This window comes from Lutjanus erythropterus, chromosome 3 (genome assembly GCF_056507025.1).
Source record: "Lutjanus erythropterus isolate fLutEry1 chromosome 3, fLutEry1.hap2, whole genome shotgun sequence".
NCBI classification, from domain to species: Eukaryota; Metazoa; Chordata; class Actinopteri; order Lutjaniformes; family Lutjanidae; genus Lutjanus; species Lutjanus erythropterus.
The window spans coordinates 18,605,834-18,626,630 of NC_139319.1; the positions used below are offsets into that span (position 1 = coordinate 18,605,834).

General features: G+C 37.0%; 1 protein-coding gene across 1 annotated transcript; it reads left to right on the forward strand.

The window, feature by feature from the left end:
* The first annotated feature begins 20 nt into the window (after window positions 1-20).
* Window positions 21-20,797, forward strand: gucy1b1 (guanylate cyclase 1 soluble subunit beta 1). Its single transcript, XM_084715277.1, has 13 exons — window positions 21-154; window positions 481-554; window positions 3,527-3,627; window positions 3,769-3,887; window positions 5,045-5,242; window positions 6,970-7,200; window positions 7,435-7,551; window positions 8,415-8,548; window positions 10,981-11,178; window positions 13,995-14,232; window positions 14,943-15,083; window positions 17,716-17,870; window positions 19,204-20,797. The coding sequence occupies exons 1-13, from the start codon at window positions 152-154 to the stop codon at window positions 19,349-19,351; spliced, it is 1,857 nt and encodes a 618-aa protein (XP_084571403.1). The 5' UTR covers window positions 21-151; the 3' UTR covers window positions 19,352-20,797.

Below are 20,797 nucleotides of genomic sequence, written 5' to 3' on the forward strand. Positions count from 1 at the left end.
TACTATTGGACAGAGTGGCTGTCAGTTACTAGGTGAGGAAAATAGGAGGAATGGACGCAGAGACACCCAGCATCTGTACCAAACGATGAATGTTGTGTCAGATTAAACGGTTTTTGCCAATAAATACGGATAAAGAAGAGAAGCTGTCATCATGGTATGTATATGAGGATTGTATGTCATGTTTTAATGCCACTAAAATCAGCTGTTTGTTACGCGACATAGCGTATTTGCGTTTGACATTTCCTGATAGTAGACCGCTATGTAGCCGTTATACAATAATTTATGGTTTTAGTTAACTGTGCATATTAGCAGATGAACAGTAAAAAACGCACGTATTTAAGGCTTGTTGTGTGTTTAAAGCATGTAATATATCGCATAAAACACGCATGTACAGCTAGAGCACCAGGTGTGTATCAGGGAAATAGTCTTTTCCAAGAAAAAAACATTAATTTTGCTCGTGTTTTTCCATTGATTTTACAGTATGGCTTTGTGAATCACGCCTTGGAGCTCCTGGTTTTAAGGAATTACGGCCCAGAGGTGTGGGAAGACATCAAGTGAGTTTTGTGGATCAGGTGTTTACTACTGGGCCCTGTTGGTATCACGGCTTACACTGTGGCAAAGCAGACCTCAGCAGACAGGGGATACAAGACAGAGCTACTGTGCAGCCCAGCTCACTATCAGCTCACACACTGTCACTGTGTCCCCAGCAGGGACAGACATTCGCTTATATACTGTAATGATTAACCTTCATCCTCTGCACGCTCACACTGAAACTCACACAAAGTTAAACAAAATATCACAATTTAAATTCTATCCCACAACAACTTTACTTCAAGTCAAAAGCTTAAATGAATTTAGGCTGAAATATAGGTGAGAGACATTTGTTTAATGCTGATAATTACGCTGCATTGTTGTGAAATACCAGTATGGACTATAACCGTGATATTAAAAAAAAGACATATCATATCATGTTCACAACACACATGATAATATAAACATACTGTATGCTGTTTTAATATTTGATCTGGTTGCCTTTTACCAATCCATTAAGTGTAATTGCACATTTTGTGTTTTTGATTGTTTTTGTGCAATCTCCACATCCCTACACTCATATTTTGAGCTAATTTAAAGATGAATTATTATTTATTTTAATCATTTAATTTTCTATAGATATTGCTGTAGTAAAATGTGCCCTATTTATGTTGATTTCTTTTGGCTGGATGAGAAATTTGAGCTGTGCTTTAGAAACAGATCCTTTATTGTTGCAGATTGTATTTTTCAAGCTTGGGAGAGAAGGCAAAATATTCTGTTTAAGATCAAGCTGTAAAATAGACTGTATTTTTCAAATGAAAAGATATTGTTTGCATCCTGCAACTGTATTTTTGGTGTCTTCTAAACCCATAAGGATTGGGCACTTTGTGAAAATCAAATGTAAAATCAAATATTGCAATAATATTATATTTGTAAATTATTTTGGCCACAATAATTGTTTAGTGAAAATCTGATATTGCAACAGATCAAGTAAAAATACACAGGTATGACCAGTAGAATGTACTTACAAGTATCCAATGTAAAAGTACTTAAAAAATGTAAATAGAGTCCCTGTGAGTGTTTTTTATTGTCATTGTTAATGCATTAATGTGTAAGTAACTTTTTCAAAAATGCATTCTATATTTTTTGGGTAGTTTAATACAAAACAATATATTATATTTTATAAAATGGCAATATGTTTTTATGCAAAAAATGCTTCTGCAAAGTAACTACTAATTCTAAATGTCAAATACATGTGTGGTAAAACGAACCATTGTTTCCTCTGAAATCTGTAGTAGAAAATAGAAGCACTCAAGTCAAGTTCAAGTACCTCAAAACAGGGTGGTAGTGAGGGTTTTAGAACTATTGAGGTCATGAGTCCAAGACCTGCCCAAGAAACAAATAACCATCTAAAATGATTTCTCAGATTCATCAACAGATTCATCAACATCAGTCTCAAAACAAACAATGTTGATGGCAGCTTTGCAACACTGCATTTTTAGGTAATTCAATTTAAATGGTGGACTTTAAAATTAGTGCAAATTCTTTTGTTTCTTGCTTTTCAAATGCAGTTTCTGTAATGTATTAACTATTCATTGGCTTGTTTTTGCCTTTTGTTTTTTAAGATATTTTAAATGGAATTTTAATGTTATTGTTTTATTTGCATTCATTTCTATGTTTCTGTAATGCTCTTTGAATTGCCTTGTGTCTGAATGGCGCCATATAAATAAACTTAGCTTTCCTTTAAAAATGGTTTATTTAGCATAAGAAGTAGAAAATTGTCAGTTGATCTGAAAGATGGAGAGAAACTCAGCTTTCACTGGACAGGGACTTTGCAGATGGCCAAGAACACAATTCTGGTGGGAAAATAGCGAACCCTTTATTTATGCTTTATTTGTTTGACTAAGGACATGACCTCAATGTCCTCAATGGTGGCTACGGGTCTTCCTTAAAATGGAACTTGCAGGATAGCACTAGAGTACATTTACTAATTTACTTACATTCCACCATTGACAGGTTGTGTCTTAACTGCATTTTCTAAACCAATGCATTATTTGTATCACATAGAGGGAGAATGTGGTACACTTCATTCCAACAAACACGCTTATAGTATGAGGAATGTAATTCCAGTCCTTCACTGTAATATTAACATCTCATTTTTTCAGCATGTTGAAATGTTTGACGCAACCGTAGTTTATTATTCATGTGTACTCTTAACGGACCTAGACTTGACCCCTCCTAAAAAAGAAGAAAAAATCCAGCAGCAGCTGCCTTGTGTAAATGTTCTCAAAGTGGTCATTCTTCAGCCACCAAAAAAACCCCCAAAAAACTCAAGCTCCTTGCAGCATCTTTTTGTTATCTAGGCAATTGTAAGTCATTGTTATTTAAAGCACAATTTATCATGTTCGCTCTGATTTCAAACTTTGATGGGCTGAATAATTTAAAAATGAACTCTTATTTTCTTTAGAAAAGCTTTCAAGGCTTGGTATGTTTTTTCAGCTGTTAGGCATTCTGATAAAACAGCAGTTGCTCGTCAGGCCTGTAAATCATTTCTGTTTTCTTAGTTAAACAGTAGTAATCAGAACCTCATTAGGTTTTCTGACAATTTTGTGTAAATTGGATTGGCAAATATAAGCGGCAAAGTGCACTCTGAGCATGGAGCTGTGCTTTGCATCAAATAAACTGCAATAGATCTAAACCTGATTCCCTGTACTTGTTCAAAAATGTAGTTTTAAAACCACAAGCACTCAAGCAACTTTTTTTAATCTTACTGTAATATAAATCACGGTGGCTCACACTGACTCCACACAAATAAAACCCAGCAGTTTTGAATTAAACTGTAAACAAAAGTCTCTCTGTGGTTTAAGCAACAATATAAAACCAATTCCAAGAAGGCAAAGCCATTGGTTGCCTGAACAAGTTGCCCACACTGACTGTTTACTTCTGCTGTGACATTTGCTGTAGCTTGTGAGTGATAACTTCACTTTGTTTTCAGGAGGGAGGCTCAGCTCGACATCGAGGGTCAGTTCCTGGTTAGAATCATATATGAAGATGCCAAAACATACGATCTTGTTGCTGCTGCAAGTAAAGTTCTCAGTAAGTGACAACATGTTTTTTCTTTTAATAATTAAATAAAAATGACACAATGTGTGGTCTATGATAGAAAAAATGGAGCTTTATAACGTAAGAAATTGTATCACAAACTGACATACTGATGAGATCCTTTTTGTATTTCAGAGATTGATGCAGGAGACATCCTTCAGCTGTTTGGGAAGATGTTTTTTGAGTTTTGCCAAGAGTCGGGATATGACACCATCTTGCGAGTGTTAGGATCAAATGTTCGTGAATTTCTGCAGGTAGGCTCTCTTCTCTTTTCACACAGGGGAGCTGGATGGTAAAACAAACTAAAATAATCTGTAATCTTGGAATGTTTAAAGGTGTATTCCATTTATTTTACACATGAATTATTTAAGAATTATCTTAAATTAGATTATGGACGTCAGCCTGCTCATTTCAATCAGTGCTGCTTAACCTGTGGCTCTGCAGGTGTGGTGTCAAGTAGGGCTGCACAGAATTATATCTGATATGCCAGTATTTTCCATCTCATTTTTTTGCCATTTTGCTGATGCCAATACAGTACATTTTTTCCACCTAACTTAAAGTCTCTCCTGCAATGAAACTATTATTATGCCTACTCTTCTCATGACGACCCACTAGCAAATGCAGACATAAGATACAGTGATTTTACAAATGTACACTGGGCAAAATAAGAAAACTACTGCTGATAGTTTTGTTTTGACTGGTGCCCGTTTCTCTTTGTTCTTCACAAATACCAGTGAGCATTTTTCTGTTGAGAGGACGTTCAGAAAACTATGGTCACCAGTGAAAAGACAATCAAAATAGATTTGAAGTTTAAGTTTTATCACTGACTATTTGAAGACATTGATTGAACATTCACATTTAAACACATTTAAATTGCAACTTTTTTAGTTTTAAAACTTCCACGGCACAAACATGCTTGAGTTGAATGCACAAGAGGTGTCATAACAGTGGCAGAAATATTCATTTTGGAACAGTATTTCAATTTAAAGCTTTTAATTGCCAGTACCAATGACATGCTGATATCATTGCGCATCCATAGTGTTAAATCTGAGAAAATCATCCCTGATGATGTCAGACTGACATCACCAGGGTCATCTTGGGCTTCAGACTTTTTTTTTTGGAAAGTCTGCTTGGACCCAGTTTTAAACTTGTGTGCATTTACTTTGCAGGGAGATCTAATAAAAGATGCATGTGTTGCATTATGGAAATTGTAGGATCCAGCATTTGTGGAACTTGACCTCATGCGTGAGACTAATCTCAGCCTCTACAGCTCCTATTTGAAGGAGTTGGAGTACTTGTCATGTGTAATGTACAGCCTCACCATCTAACTCATTATTCCTCAGCCAGGTTTTAATGGACTGTGGTTTGATTGAATGTTTCATATTTCATTGTGAATCTTTTTTTTTTTTAGAATTTGGATGCTCTACATGACCACCTGGGTACCATCTATCCTGGGATGAGGGCTCCTTCGTTCCGCTGCACAGATGCGGAGAAGGGAAACAATCTGATTCTTCACTACTACTCAGAGAGAGAAGGCCTGCAAGACATTGTGATTGGCATTATTAAAACCGTCGCTCAACAGATCCACGGAACGGAGATAGAGATGAAGGTCTGCTTTGGTCTGTTTTTGTTCTGTCTTGGTGCAGACTGAGCCCACAGCTCCAATGGCTCACTCTGCTCCGGATGATGAATGAAGATGACTTTACATTTTTCCCTGTTCCTCTCTAATTTATTCTATTCAACATTCAATGAAGCCTTTTATCTGCTGTAATGTTTTGAGTCGGAATGTGCGCGCTTCTGTATGTGTCTGAGAGAATAATTGAAGAGGTTATAATGTGAAGATTAAACAACAGAAAGTTTCAAAATACCCAAACGGGAACAGAGCTGCGCTGTGACAACTGCAGTTCAGCAGTGAATTTTTGGCTAATGTCTGTGAGTCAGAGGATATTTTTAGATCTAAGTTATAGAGTCTCTAGCTTGGGAGTCTTTCAAGGAGTGTTTTTTTCCTTCCACAGTTTCATTTTAACTTTGTTAAACTGCGGATGGATTTAAATTGGCCATTGACTGCAATTTTAGATCCTTCATCTGGAGGAGAGATCCATATTTTTACCTTGGCTCATTTAATCAGCTTTTGTCTAAACTAGTATGAATAACTTGGTATCATAAACTGTCCTATTTTTATTTGTATGTTAATGTGCACACACACAGCTTGCAATCTGCACCAATAACTGTGGCGTATTATTCTCCTGAGACATCCCCTGCTCTATAGCTAGAGTTTCCTCTTCATTTCATAAGCGAGCGACATTTTCTCTCAAACCTAATCATATTGCACAGACAGGATAATATTTTTCAGCAATTGTGTGTAATGAAAGAACAGAAAATGGCAGACGCTACAAATGTGACACCCAATTTCTGGAAATATTAGCCACTGTTGCTGTGGCAACAGGGTGCAGAGACAGCAGCTTGACGTCAGCATGCCTTATGCCCATAAACCCACTGAATAATGTCATTTTCACGTCTTAATTCGATAATAATAGAACTGATGTCAGTAATATTATTAATTGGATAATATTAATGATGCTAATACTGTGTGGGTGGAATATTTAATTAGAAACATTTTATTGCCATGACAATGTTCCACAATATAGACAAGTTAAATTTAAAGGGACAGTTCATCCCAAAATCAAAAATACATCCTTTATCCATCTCAGTTTTGGTGTGAGTTGCCGAGTTTTGGAGAGAGGTGTCTTCTTTCTCTCCGATATAATGGAACTAGATGGCGCTCAGCTTATGATGCTCAAAGCGCCAAGTCAATACATCTGAAAAACTCAACAGCAGTATCTTTTTCCAGACGTCATGACTCAGTTACTCAAAGCTAACCCACAGACCTTGTTATGAGAAGTTTCAGGCAGGAACTATTTTCTTTCCGCCATCCGTATCACTGTGCAGAAGGAAGCGCTCATCTAGTCATAGATGAGAGGCTTGTGCTAGTGACGGTGCGAAATCTAAACATTAATGGCGTTCTCTTTGGCTTAGTTGTAGCCTCTTGTCCATGAGTTGATGCACACGTCCTTCTGCCTGGTGATACCGGTAGTGGATATAGTTCGGTAGAGATAACATAGTCCCTACTGTACATGTAACTGCTCACAACAAGGTCTGTGATTTATCTTGAGTGACCAAGTCATGATTTCTGGATCTCTCTATGGTTGATAACTCCAAAACAATCTAAATGGATAAACAGCAAGAAAAACTGCTGCTTTAATTTCAACTTTATTATGTAAGTTCTACAACAGTAACATCAATATTCGATTGATTATTTAACTCCATCTGATGCAGATGATCCAGCCAAAAAACGAGGAGTGCGACCACATCAAGTTTCTGATTGAGGAGAAGGACTCGGAGGAGGAGGCCTTCTACGAGGACCTGGACGGCTTTGAGGAGAACGGCACACAAGAGACTCGCATCAGCCCGTACACGTTTTGCAAGGCTTTCCCGTTCCACCTCATGTTCGACAAAGACCTGATGCTCACACAGTGTGGGAACGCCATCTATCGAGTCCTCCCTCAGGTGTGTATTTTGTCTGCGAAAGTCTGTTTTACATGCAGAAAAATATTGCATGAAGTCTGCACTTCATTGTGTTTTAGTAGTGTCTCAAACTCAGTATGGTACTGGATGTTTTGGATACCCAGAACACAGCAGTAATGAATTATTTAGCAATGAATCAAAGTATGAATTATTTAGCAAAGCAATAATTTTGAATTTCATATAACTGAAATATGCATATCTTACTTTATTTCCCAGCTCCAGCCTGGTACCTGTATCCTCCCTTCAGTCTTTTCATTGGTCCGTCCTCACATTGACTTCAGTTTTCATGGGATCCTCTCTCACATCAACACCGTCTTTGTTCTGCGAAGCAAGGTAGATACAACATGTGATTTAGTTTTTGTCACAGCATTAGAAGCTAATCACGTCAATACTTTTCTTATTATGCTAATCATACTTTCCCTGAAGGCAAAAAGCACTAAGACACACTTAAGTTTAAATGATCAATACGTGGTTTGATTGTACATGACAGGCTGTGTTTATAGTCTTGTGTATTAATATTTATGAGCTCACTGATATTTTTAGCAGCTGCTTAACATTTTGACTCTGTGGGATTCATCAGCATTGTTAATAAGGATGAAACTGTTTACATGCGGAGATTACTGAGCATGTAAACAATGAATCAATTAATGAAATGGATAAGCAGAATTTTATATAGCAGTTCATACATGGAGCAAAGACCGCAAGAGTCTAAATGTCCCGGAAAGAAAGAACTTGTATTCAACATGCAAGGGAAAGGACAGAATAGAAAGATGGAGCTTTGAGAAGGACAGATTTCAGTGACAAATCAAATGGAAGCTCAGGAGGGACAGAAGAAAACTGTTGAAGATGCATACTTGTGTGTACTCATGAGACAGTAAATGCTTATGTGGTAAAATAATAGCTGCAGTGCTTTGAAAATATTGAAGTAGACTGTACTCACTGTGAACAGACTGGTCTCAAAGCACTGCCACTCCAGGGATGCTACTCAAGCAATGATGCAAAAAATAAAGTTGATATTTTTTCTGAAATTTCCTGAACCTGAAATCTGAACTCATTCTCTCCAGCTTTAACACTTAAGGCAAAAAAAATGTACAGATTTAAAAATACAGAGTGAGCTGAACTGGTGCCCAGTTTTGAAGCAGATTTAGAGGAGACCATATAATGAAATATTCATAAGTGTGATGTAATCCTGACAGGAGGGCCTGCTGAATGTGGAGACTGTAGAGAACGAAGACGAGCTGACGGGGGTGGAGATCAGCTGTCTGAGATTGAAAGGACAGATGATTTACTTGCCAGAGGCGGAGAACATCCTTTTTCTTTGCTCACCCAGGTAAACCCACAGTGCAGTCTGTTCTGACGGAAGCACAGAATGAGTACACACACACACACACACACACACACACACACACCGAAACACAGATTCTTGTTTTACCACTGAATGGGAATACACCAATGTCTGGCAAAGATTAAAGTCCTGGACTATGAAAATCTAAGGTGTTAATGTATTTTGGTGAATGCCAATACTACTCTGTGCATATTATACTAAACATCTACTACAGTGCTACTCAAACAGGGATCAACTCATCACAGGACCCATTCACCATAATAAAGGGAACATGGGTATCATCAGTGTCATCTGTCTGTGTAATAATGTAATAATGTGCCACATTTTTAAAATTACAATCAAACAATTTAAAAGTCTAGTGTGTAAGGTTTTGGGGATCTGTTGGCAGAATATGGCAGGAAGAAAAATCGTTGTGTTTTCGTTACCTTACAAGGAGCCCTTTATATCTACAGAGGGCGTGGGTCTTCTTTTACGGAGTCCACCATGTTGAACCGCCATGTTTTAACTAGGGATGTCTTGGCAACTAATTTCCCTGTTTAATTTTAATTCAGATTAGTCTAAAAGTAAGAAAAGACTTTGTCTGTCAACATGGTCTAAAAAAGTATTGTGTGTTAAGAGCCATTTTAAACCATTAATCACAGTCTTCAGTAATCAAATTATATTTTAAATGCAGCTGAAATGCATGGCACTTTGCGCCGTGCATCATAAACACTGCAAATCACCCTACAAAACATGACAACTCAATAAATGCGTTATCTGTTCAGACAGAACAGGATCACAGAGTCTACAGGTAAACAATGTCACATATGACATTACACGCAGCTAACGTCATCAGTGCTAGCACCAGCAGGCTTTCCTTTCCGGTTAACATCCACATGTCTATGCTGAATGTGGTTATGCATTGTCCCAGTAGTATATTATTCTGACACAGCGTTCACACACCAAACCGTTATCTGTCCCACTTTTCCACCATGCTGAATGACAACATCCAGCCATTAGGGACTGGGAGAAAGTGTTCAATCTAACCAGCGGAGCCACTAAATTCTAGTCACTCGTCCTGAAGCTCCACATTCCCATCTTGTGCGAGGGTTAGTCTAATCCAACGCTTTAGAAAGCTCCTCCAGAGCCACAGAAGACATAAAACTGATTGCGCAGGAGAAGCAGTGCTCCTTGTAACAAGCAAACTGATCTTTATGTCTATAATTGATCAAGTGCCCCTTTAATAGTCCCTTTATCCCCTTTAATGGTCTTTGGTATATTGTCCATAGACCATTCCTACAGATATCCCCAAGTATTGTGTAAATCAGGCTTTGTCTTTGCAAACAATACCCACAGCATAAATGCATGGTTGGTCATTTTTAAAGGGATTTGTTGACAAAAATCTAGAGACTATCCTTTAACTTTTTTGTATTTACAGTATTTTCTCAATGTAAATGTTGCAACTGCAGTTAAAGGTGGGTTACATGATTCTAATCCAATGCACTTTTTCCAAAAAAGTGTCTCAGACTCAGCCCCACAACACTATTCCAGCCCATTAGCAACAGGTCACGCTCGTGCTTGTGCACAGGACAAGAGGAAGGGGAGGTGGGTGAGAGGAACGATAAATCTTCTGAAGGAGCGCTGAAGGGAGGGCTGTATTTGTTTGGCTCTTGCCTGCGAGTTCAAATATCAACAATCTTACTCCAGAATTGCATACCACACCTTTAATGATAGCAAGATAATGATTGATGAAATGTAGGAAAAATGTCAACAGAAACATTTTTTCTGCTTTTCTTGTAATTCAACAAAAGCAATACGACTATGTATTTCATTCAGTTACACATTCAGATGATCAAACAATTTTGGAGTTAGCTCAAACGTATATTGCTTTTATGCTTCCAGAAAAAATGTACAGGTACATGGTCAGAGAAAAAAACACAGAGAAGCAAACCTATGAGCTGGTAATTACACTGGTTCTTTTGTGGTGACCTCCATTAGCCTCAGTGGCCCTTTCATTACCAGTGTGAAATATTGGACGCGGGGGATCAGGGTTTAAGAGATCTTGTCCTCAGATCGAAGGCACTTTGCAAAGGACAAGATCAGTGTTTCCACAAAAGGTTGCTGCCTGACAGGAAATAACAGGGGCTGAAACAGAGAAGCACACTCATTCACCTGACCAGAGAAGTCAACACAGTGTCTGACCTCACGCTGCAAGAGAAACATTTATCTGAATATAGGAGGCTCAGCTCTGAAAGGATGATGGTGATCTCACTGCTGGTGGGTCATACGTTATCTTCAAAGACAAAGAGTGAGAAAAAAAAAGTCTGCAGTTTTCCTTTTACACACCAACACAAATCAGACATTTTTTTTCCATTTCACTGTGCAGATAACACTGCAAGAACATACCTCACTGTTTTTTCCTTTCTCTGTTTTTATAGTGTCATGAACCTCGATGATCTCACCCGAAGGGGGCTATACCTGAGTGACATCCCGCTACACGACGCCACCCGTGACCTGGTGCTGCTGGGCGAGCAGTTCCGTGAGGAGTACAAGCTGACCCAGGAACTGGAAATCTTGACAGATCGGCTGCAGCACACACTCCGAGCCCTAGAGGACGAGAAGAAAAAGACGGACAGGTTGGATTGTTTTTCTAGATTTTGAACTAGTTGCTAATTTAACAATGAGGTGTAAACTGTAGCTACATCTTAAATGATTTGTGAACCCTAAATTTCTCCTCTGACAATATTAGTACAGGAATTACAACCACACATTAAAGGTATAATATGTAAAATATCTGCTTTAAAATGTCTAAAATCACCAGACATATGTTACATATTTTGTTGACTTGTATACTAACATTATCCCAAATATTTCCAACAATGGTCACAAACAGAGAAATGCGTAATTTATTCAAGGTAATGCTGTGTTTCCAATTAGCTGCTAGTTGCTATAAGAAAACATGGGCTACGTTGTATACGTCAGAAAATAAGGAAGGAGTCGCCAAGCCAGGTAATATGGTGAAATGTAACACAGATAAAGCTTAATATAGTACCTTGTTCATGAACATGATTTGTCATTAATGTCAGATAGATTTTTAACTTCAGTTGTTTTCTTCAGTTAAAGAAAACAAAAATCTTAGAGACCCCTCATGGGACAACTTATATATTGTGCATTTAATGCATCATGTTAATAGTTAAAAAAAAATGCTAGCTATTTATTTGATCCAACATCAGCAATCTAAGAATTGCAAACATTAAGATAAAACACCACTCAAACAATGGCATTAAATATTATTCATAATATTTATGCCAGGGTCCAACAATAGTATTTTTTTTTTGCCACTGGTCTAGTTGGACAAGTGAGTCAAGAATCTGCTTGCTTGAAAAATATTTATACTTCCCCTGACTTATCAAACTTTGTTGGGTATTTACAACAAACCTGACATCTGTATGTATTTAATCAACATTCTCAACCCAGTCATGTGTTCCAAGACAAAATGGAGGTTCAGGCATTTCAGCTTGTGTGCTGTTTTAGGATTGATGCACATGTTGGTTCATCAATGTCTAGAGAATAATTGAAGTGAAATTGATGATTTAAAGAAAATAACTTTTTCAAGCACTGGCCCAGTTAGGCAGCTTGTTGATGGTATTGACAGCTCCTTATGTTGGCTGTGCCAAAAGTGAGACTTATGAGTCCGAAATTCCCAAATGCTTTTAACTTGTGACCCTTTAAGACATGGTAAAGTTGATTTGGGAACTCATAGTACTCATAGGTCTCATAGGTCATATGTCAATGACCTGTGAGCAGTTCCAAACATTCCACACATTCCAAAGTTCCAAAACTGTTAATTAATATTTAGAGGCCTGATGAGGTTAAACATTTATTAGGGCTGAACGATTAAATGAAATCTTATCGAAATCACATTATGGCCTGCTGCATGGTGCTGCTATGGTGCTATAATATTTGTTAAAGGCAAATACCATTTTAAATTAAATATTGTTATACTTCAAATATGTCTTACATATTATAATCTACATACTTGAGTAAACATCTTTGTTTGGTACAGATCCCTACAAAAATCATACAACATAACAGTACACATACCATAATCATGTGTTGTTAAATGAAAATGAGATTGATGATGCAAAAATTATCATTCCCTCTAATATCACAAATCATTTTACATTTGCAATATCACTCAAAATAATCGCAATTAGATATTTTTTTTTAAATAATGTTCATCATGTATTTACGTTGTAAAAAGCAAAGATCAGAGAAAGGTCATAACATTTTGTACTAGAAATATATATCTTATGGCAGTGGCTTTTTCATTCACTCACAAACCTTTTCCTCGAGTAAGGTATTGAGAAATATTGTGTATTACAGTCAAAATTACGTATAATTACATACCACAGCCCTGTCATTATCTGTAGGTTTTGAGTCACTACAATAAAATGTATCACAACACTGCTGTTATTCTTGTTTCATCTTTCTTTGTTGGATAAGTAAGAGGCAAAGATGGTTCATTAGTCTGTCTCTCTGTGAGATAAAAAGAGTTGTCTCGTCAAGTATTCCCTTTTAAGGATGGATTTGAGACAAGAAGCACTGAAGATACAGCAGGACACTAATAGGCCTCAGTCTCGTACACTTGCGCTGAGGCTTCATGACAGCAGGACCACCTAGGTTCAGAATCTATTGTTGTACCCAAGTTGATACTGTACTCGACTAAGCAGTTGTTTTTCACTCTGGTTTTCAGAACAGGGCCTGTCATAGTAATTTGGCACAGCAGTGGGTGACAGCTGGAGAGGAGCATGGAGGTGGAGCGTGGTCTTTATTAAGACTGCTGTAGTGGCTGTATCTTCTCATAGGGACAGACTTCCTCTCTGCCAGTGGATCACTGTATTATTATTCTCGCCATTCTCCAGTCTCAGAGTGCCTCAGGCTGCGAACATTGATTAGAATTCATGGCTCCTCTCTAAATATTTAAGAGAACTGCAGCTGCACTGTCGTCGCCTTTAAAGAGCCTTACAACACTATGTTTTCTGATCATGAAAACAGATTTATGCTATTTTTGCTGCTGTTCAGGCACCTTACAGAGAGAAAAACACTATGCAGATTTTTAAAATGTTGCACAAAAATGCTCTGTTTGCATGTTTAGATGTGTGACTTATTTGTTGTCTATGTATTATGTGTCCTCAAATTATGATGTATCATGGAAAGTATTTTGCTTTTAACAGGCAGCCATGATCTAACCAGTTACCATAGAAACACCACCCTCCCATCTGAGAGCAGCTTACATAGCGAAATGACCAAAAGGTGGCGGGTGAGCAAATAAAATGCTGATCCAAAGGCTGGACTTCAGTCTGGCGGCCCCAGCCCCATTACTCTCCTGCTCGAGTACACCGTAAATATGCTTTTTCTCAAAATGTTCATTTCTCTTCTTCTCTTTCAGATTGCTCTATTCCGTTCTGCCGCCATCTGTTGCCAATGAGCTGCGACACAAACGGCCTGTTCCAGCTAAACGCTACGACAACGTGACCATCCTCTTCAGTGGCATCGTAGGGTTCAACGCCTTCTGCAGCAAGCACGCCTCGGCCGAGGGAGCTATCAAGATAGTCAACCTGCTCAATGATGTTTACACACGTTTTGACATCTTGACAGACTCTCGGAATAACCCTTATGTATACAAGGTCGGAAGCAAGAATTTTACCGTGACAGTATATCATGCATTTGTGTACATTTCTCTCAGTAAAGGAATAAAAAGTGAAGTGCCGTGAAAAAAAAAAAAAAAAGATCAAATCAATTATCTAAAATTAAGATTTTGGGTGCTTTTAACTACTTTGTTCTTTGCTGGGTCTTCAGCTTGAATGCATCAGTGACTCTTGGTGACTAATGTTACGCAATTGTGCACATACGAGTCAGGAAGAGAGTATTTATATCAACTGACTTGAGTTTTTCACCAAACGTTTTTCACCAAAACACAGTGTAGTTTTACACAGGATCTGCACCACTTTATAGGCCTCATGCAGCAGATTTACACTCCAGGCTTTCAGACAAGAATGCACTTTAAGAAGTCAAACAGACCTCAGCACTTCCAGGGGATCGGCTTCAGGCACTGGGTCACCAAAAGAAGTAATATTTATTCTACAGGCTGAATGGCTAGGTGGTCCTAGGGTTTTAGCAGGGCTCAAAGAGGCCCTGGATGTCTTAAAGCTGATGTAAGTGTTTAAGTGTTTATTTCAGGGTGTTTCAGTTTATTTCTAGCTGCACTGTGCATTTAAAAAAAACCCTTTGAAGCACAGCGGGAACAGATGAATTTACGTGATACAAAACTAAAGCAAAGCAAAGTAGGATGTGATATGATTCAAGTGAAAAAGATAAAATGTTTTTCTCTGTACAGGTTGAAACAGTGGGTGATAAGTACATGACAGTGAGCGGCCTACCAGAGCCGTGCACACACCACGCCAAGTCAATCTGCCACCTCGCTCTGGATATGCTGGAGATTGCTGGACAAGTCAAAGTGGATGATGAACCAGTACAGGTGCGTTAAGATTCAGAAATGTTTACTGTATCGTACGGCTATAAACTTAAAATTCTGTATGATAAAGGTCAAAACCGTAAAATACTAGCCTACATACCGTTATTTGTAAAAATGTCATCACAATACCAGAATTTTAAACTTTGCTATAACACTAGTTAAAAAAAATTATACTTGATCCCTCTTTTGAGGGAAAAAGTCCTAGGCGTGCACAACAGGATATTTTTTTCTTTTACAATTAATATGTACACAAAAAGTCACTGAACACTGTCTGGTTTTGCCGCAAGCCAAATTTGAGGCAGGACAATAAAGACTGAACTGAGATCTTGCAAGAGCACAGAGGTCTTTGTTTTTTTAAAAAAGGTTTCCATACTATGGAATGTATAATTAACAGAGATCATATCATTTTAAACATGTGGTATCACCAAAGTATGTAAACATCAATACTTTTAGCAACCTCAGTTTGTATGTATTTTACACCAGCTAAGCTATACTGAAAATACACCAGATGGGTGTTATATATAGCATGTAATATACATTTTCATTTCTATCTCAGCAATACCTACTAAATGTGAGGGTGAGCACTCTAATTCACACTTTTTTTTATGAGTGCAGCTGCTTAGAAAACAGTTATCGTGGTGAGAGGTGGAAACACAGTAGTCTTGCCTCCCGCTAAATTAATTCAGTGAATCAGAGTATGTTTATGCTGCCACTTCAAAGACGGTGCTAACGGTGCCACAGTACTTTTAGTTTGATTGGGTGCACTCTCTGTGCACTCCTTCCTCCAGGTGAGGCTCACTGTGGAGGGAGAACATTGCTGTCTTCAAGTGTAGACTGCGCAGCGACAAGGGCTGCAGTGCACAGAGAGAAATTTGATAAAAGTAGGTAAATTTGATAAAAAAATAAATATTTTCCTATAAATAAATAAATAAATATAGGAAAAGGGTACCGACAGAAAAGTGTAATAATATTTTCAATGCAATGTCAATGTTCAATCAATCAATCATTGTAACATTGAAACATTAAGCTTTTTTTTTTTTTTTTTTTTAATATTTCTCCAAATAATATCATCAACTGGCAATTTAGGCCACAAAGATCTGACAATTAATTTTTTTATATTGGAAAATGGTTTTTGTGTGTACATGAATACCTATTAGCAGTATTTCTTGATTTTTTCGACCCCTGTTTTCACTATATTAGGCTGATTAATTTCATTATCAATTAATCTGCTGATTATTTTCATGATCAGTGGATTAATTGTTTAGTCTATAAAATGTCAAAAAAATGTGAAAAATAATACTTACAATATCCCAGAGCCCAAAGTGATGTCTTTAAATTGCTTCTTTTGTCCAACAAACTGTCCAAAACCAAAAGATTCTTCATTCACGATCACAAATGACAAAGAAAATCAGCAAATCATCACATTAAAGAAGATAGAATCAGCAAATGTTTGACATTTTTCCTTTAAACGATTACTGATTATCAAAACTGTAAGTCTTTGTCATGATTTTCAGACTTTTTATCTTCACGTTCTATTTTTAGTAATGCATCTGTTATTTTGGCAGATAATTAAGGCATAATGTTGCTCTGCTAGTTTTCAAATATTAGTTAAACACACACACACACACACACACACACACACACACACACACACACACACACACACACACACACACACACACACACACACACACACACACTCACGTGTGCTTGTCATCCTTCTGCAGCTTACAAATACTACTAACTGTCATTCAACCCACACCAACCATTTGCCTTCAAGGATTTTTTTGCTGATTGATTATAGAATAATCTGTGCATCTGGACATATTTCCCAACTGAGGTAATGAAGCAGTGAAAAGTTGGATAAAAAACAGCAGACTTTTGTTTAAATGACTGTTGGAGAGTGTTATTGTATCAATGACTGTTGAGACTTAACTCTGGAAAATGATGTCTGGTTAACAAAAGGCTGTTTATTTTTGGACATGGCACTGGCTGAGGAGGAGTTCAGTTTAGCAGCAGAAACAGACTCAAATCATCTCACGATCCAGTGTCTAAAAATAGATTCTCATTTGTCCCAGACACTCACAACTTGTTCATGCTCTGAAGACAACAAGCGCTCAAGTGCCTACAAGTTGAAGTGTAAATATTAGTCTGTAGATTGCCTAGAGCTACTTTTGGAATAGCAAGCTTATTGCAAATCTAAAAAGAAAATCTAATTTTGAGCATAGAGTGCTTTCTGGTGAACTTACCTTATATCCACCCAGCAAATGTTGCACCTTATTAGCTGATAACTTTAAGAGTTTTGCCAGCAGACTAAGAGCAGGATTCAGCTGGATAGTTGCTTACATTTTTTTAATCTCTTTTTGTGGAGCACAAAACATTCTGACATTTACAAAGGTTTATTCAAAGGCAAGGGTAGTTTTTCTCACATTCAAACTGTGCATTTTTTTATTGGTAGAGTTTTGTAGTAAATAAATCAAGTGTTGCTTTTAGTAATGAATTTGTGGCAGATAACTAACGGTTAGTGCAGTGGATATCTTAAATAAATATTTAAGCTTACTTTTGCCAGTACTTGACAAGAAATTAAGATTTTTTTTTTCCATATTTACTAACTTTGCCTACCCTTTCATTCCAGATTACTATTGGGATCCACACAGGAGAGGTGGTGACTGGGGTGATTGGCCAGAGGATGCCCAGATATTGCCTTTTCGGAAATACAGTCAACCTCACAAGTCGTACAGAAACGACCGGTGAAAAGGGGAAAATAAATGTCTCAGAATACACTTACCGGTAAGTAGAAGTATCTCCTAAAAAGCTACCACAAGGAACTTTCGTATGTTGTTGATTTTGGAGGCCTGTATGGACAAAAGTACTAGTGTGTGTAAAGAAATAAAATTATCTAAATAAAAATCTCCTCCTGTTTCTCCTTAAAGTAGCATTATGTAGCAACTGTGCATTAAAAATTGAGAACTGCAGTTCAAACAGCCAATTAGAGCCATAGATGATATATTAAATAGGTTAAATTCCTTTTAATATACAATTTATGGTTGAAGCAGGTTGATTTGCCCCGTCCCCTCCTCCTCAAATGCAGAGCAGCTCAGACAGAAAGCTTAGTGCAACATTGTAAACTGACAATAACAAGCGGCAATGAGTCCTACGTTGTAAGTTGATCAGCTCTTTCTAACCGTCAGTTATCTGTCAATATGAAGCTAAGCCTGTTATCCTGTACACAAAAACCCAAAAGCCCACTGCGATGACAATACACACTCTGGAGTTGGAGTTCAGTCACTACCTGCCAAACTCCATTAGCATATTGTCCAATTTAACCATTATAAATATCTACTCCTTCTAAAAGATTCTTTTCTGACTCATAAACAGACAATAACTCATTCGGCAAAGATGCTGCATTTATTTTAACTCTAATTAATGTGAAACAGGCAAACTAAAACAGACCTGGAGTAGAAATTTAAAAAGAGAACACTAGAGCTGTAGTGTAGCAAGTATTTCAATTTAGAGTGTTTCCTTAATCTCTGATTGCATATCATGGTCATTTTATGATAAATTACAGTAAATATATTACAGATTTCTCCTTTAACTGGCTAGGGTACTATTCAATATAACTTCAGCTGGGAAAATGTAAACACAGGCTTGCTTTATTTGATTTCAAGGGGACTCTGGTCCAGTGGTAGGCATTAGGAATGACCATATAGAAACAGCCGATCATCTCGCGGATGGTCTCGTTTGCTTGTGTGGGTCATATAGAAGCATCAGTAATAAATCGAGACTGTTTCATAACCTGTTAAACATTTTTTGTAGTACCTTTAATTCATATCAGTGGCATATTTTCACCTGTTTGGGTTTAATCACAGGCTGTAGAGAAATTAGGTAGGTGTGAAGGACAGTATTAAAAGAGATTTGTTAACAAAATGTCAATATTAAACATGAAGGACAAGTTGGAATGTATTTAAAGCATAAACCAGAATGTCTGTAATTTTGGTCTGTATATTTTAAAATGTTGACACAAAAATCTTATCATAGAGTTAGTGAGAATAAGACTACTGATGAAAATCCCAAAGACTGTGTAGTTTGAGTGATTTGCGATGGTGTTGACGTTGTATTACAGATGTTTGCAGTCTGCTGAGAATGCCGACCCTCAGTTTAACTTGGAGTACCGGGGCCCCGTCACCATGAAAGGGAAGAAGGAACCGATGAAGGTGTGGTTTCTGTCCAGGAAGCCGACTGACACAGAGTCCGCCACAGCCAAAGCTTAATGATTCAGATTCAACACTGAAACTCAATGAGTGTTGTCCAACAGAGGCTTCAGTATGCTGCTGTCTGGTCAAAATGCGCTCAACATTTTGAGACAGGGATGAGATGGATCAGGTGATATAGAGAAAATTATAATGTACCCACCGACATGCAGATATTTTTTAATAAGATGTGAATCTGAACCTGTACTGTTGCTCTTCCTGCTCATTTCTGCTTGACCATGCTCTGTCATGACCTCACTCTATTTTTTTTTAGTGCAGACACAAAAGTGACAGTGTTTCATGAATAGTAAAGGCTAGTGATGCAGTGTATGGTATATTCAAGTTTGATACATTTTTGGACAAAATATTCTCACATTTTATTGTATATAATATCACTAAAGGTTTTGATAAGCAAAACATTTTTCATCTATGTAAAATGTTTTTAGCTGCTAATTCTGTCATGTACTGTATTTGTTCTCAAGTTTGCCAAAATACAGAGAATTTATCAGCCCAAATAACTCACTTTTACTGAGAAAAATATGTTTTAACCATAGTTGTTTTCACTTTTAATAGTGATAATGACACAATTTTGATTTACAGTGAAAGAGTTAACTTATTAATGTATTAAAAAACTGATGTGGGATTTATGATGCTTTACACAGAATATGTTACTGGCATCAAGACCATTAAAGAAATACAAATCTAGATATTTTAGCTAATGTATTTATATAGATTTATATCACCATGTTCACCAATTCTTTGGCACAACAGTTAGATTATTCATATATTAAAGATTTATTTCATGTTAAGTCATTTTTCAAAAGTGACAAGTGACACACATTTGTAAACCCGCATCATCATGTATCTTTCACTGAAATATTAAAATAGTCTGATAACTTAAAACGAGTATTACACTCTACTTTATTTAATATATTTATTGCACCTCTGCTTATCACACATTCACTCTTTTGAATACTATATATAGTATAGATACTGTAATATTTTCAGTTTTACTAAACACTGTTGAGATATTCTTAATGATACCGGTACATATTTATTGTTAACATTATATTATTTGATATTTATTCTTTTTTCAGTATAAAATGTAACTATGAACTTTAGAAAAGAGAATATACAGTAACAAAAATAGAGAAAAATGATGGAAACTTATGGATAAAACTACTGTTTGTGCCTCTGTAAGTTAAACTATGTGCTGTATGTGTTTGGTTAATTTCAGTAAGAGTAAATGTACGATACTTTTTCCACTCTATTTTTCCAAAGTCAATTATTAAACCTCACATAAAGTCCTTGTAAGGAACCCTCTCTAACCATGCAGCTTCCTGTGTAAGAAACAACAGGTGCCTCTTGTACCGTACGAGTGCATTTCTGTGCTTGTAAGACATGATTGTTTTATTTTGACAATATTTCTGTTGGGAGGCAACTAATAAAATTATATTCAGAAGTGTC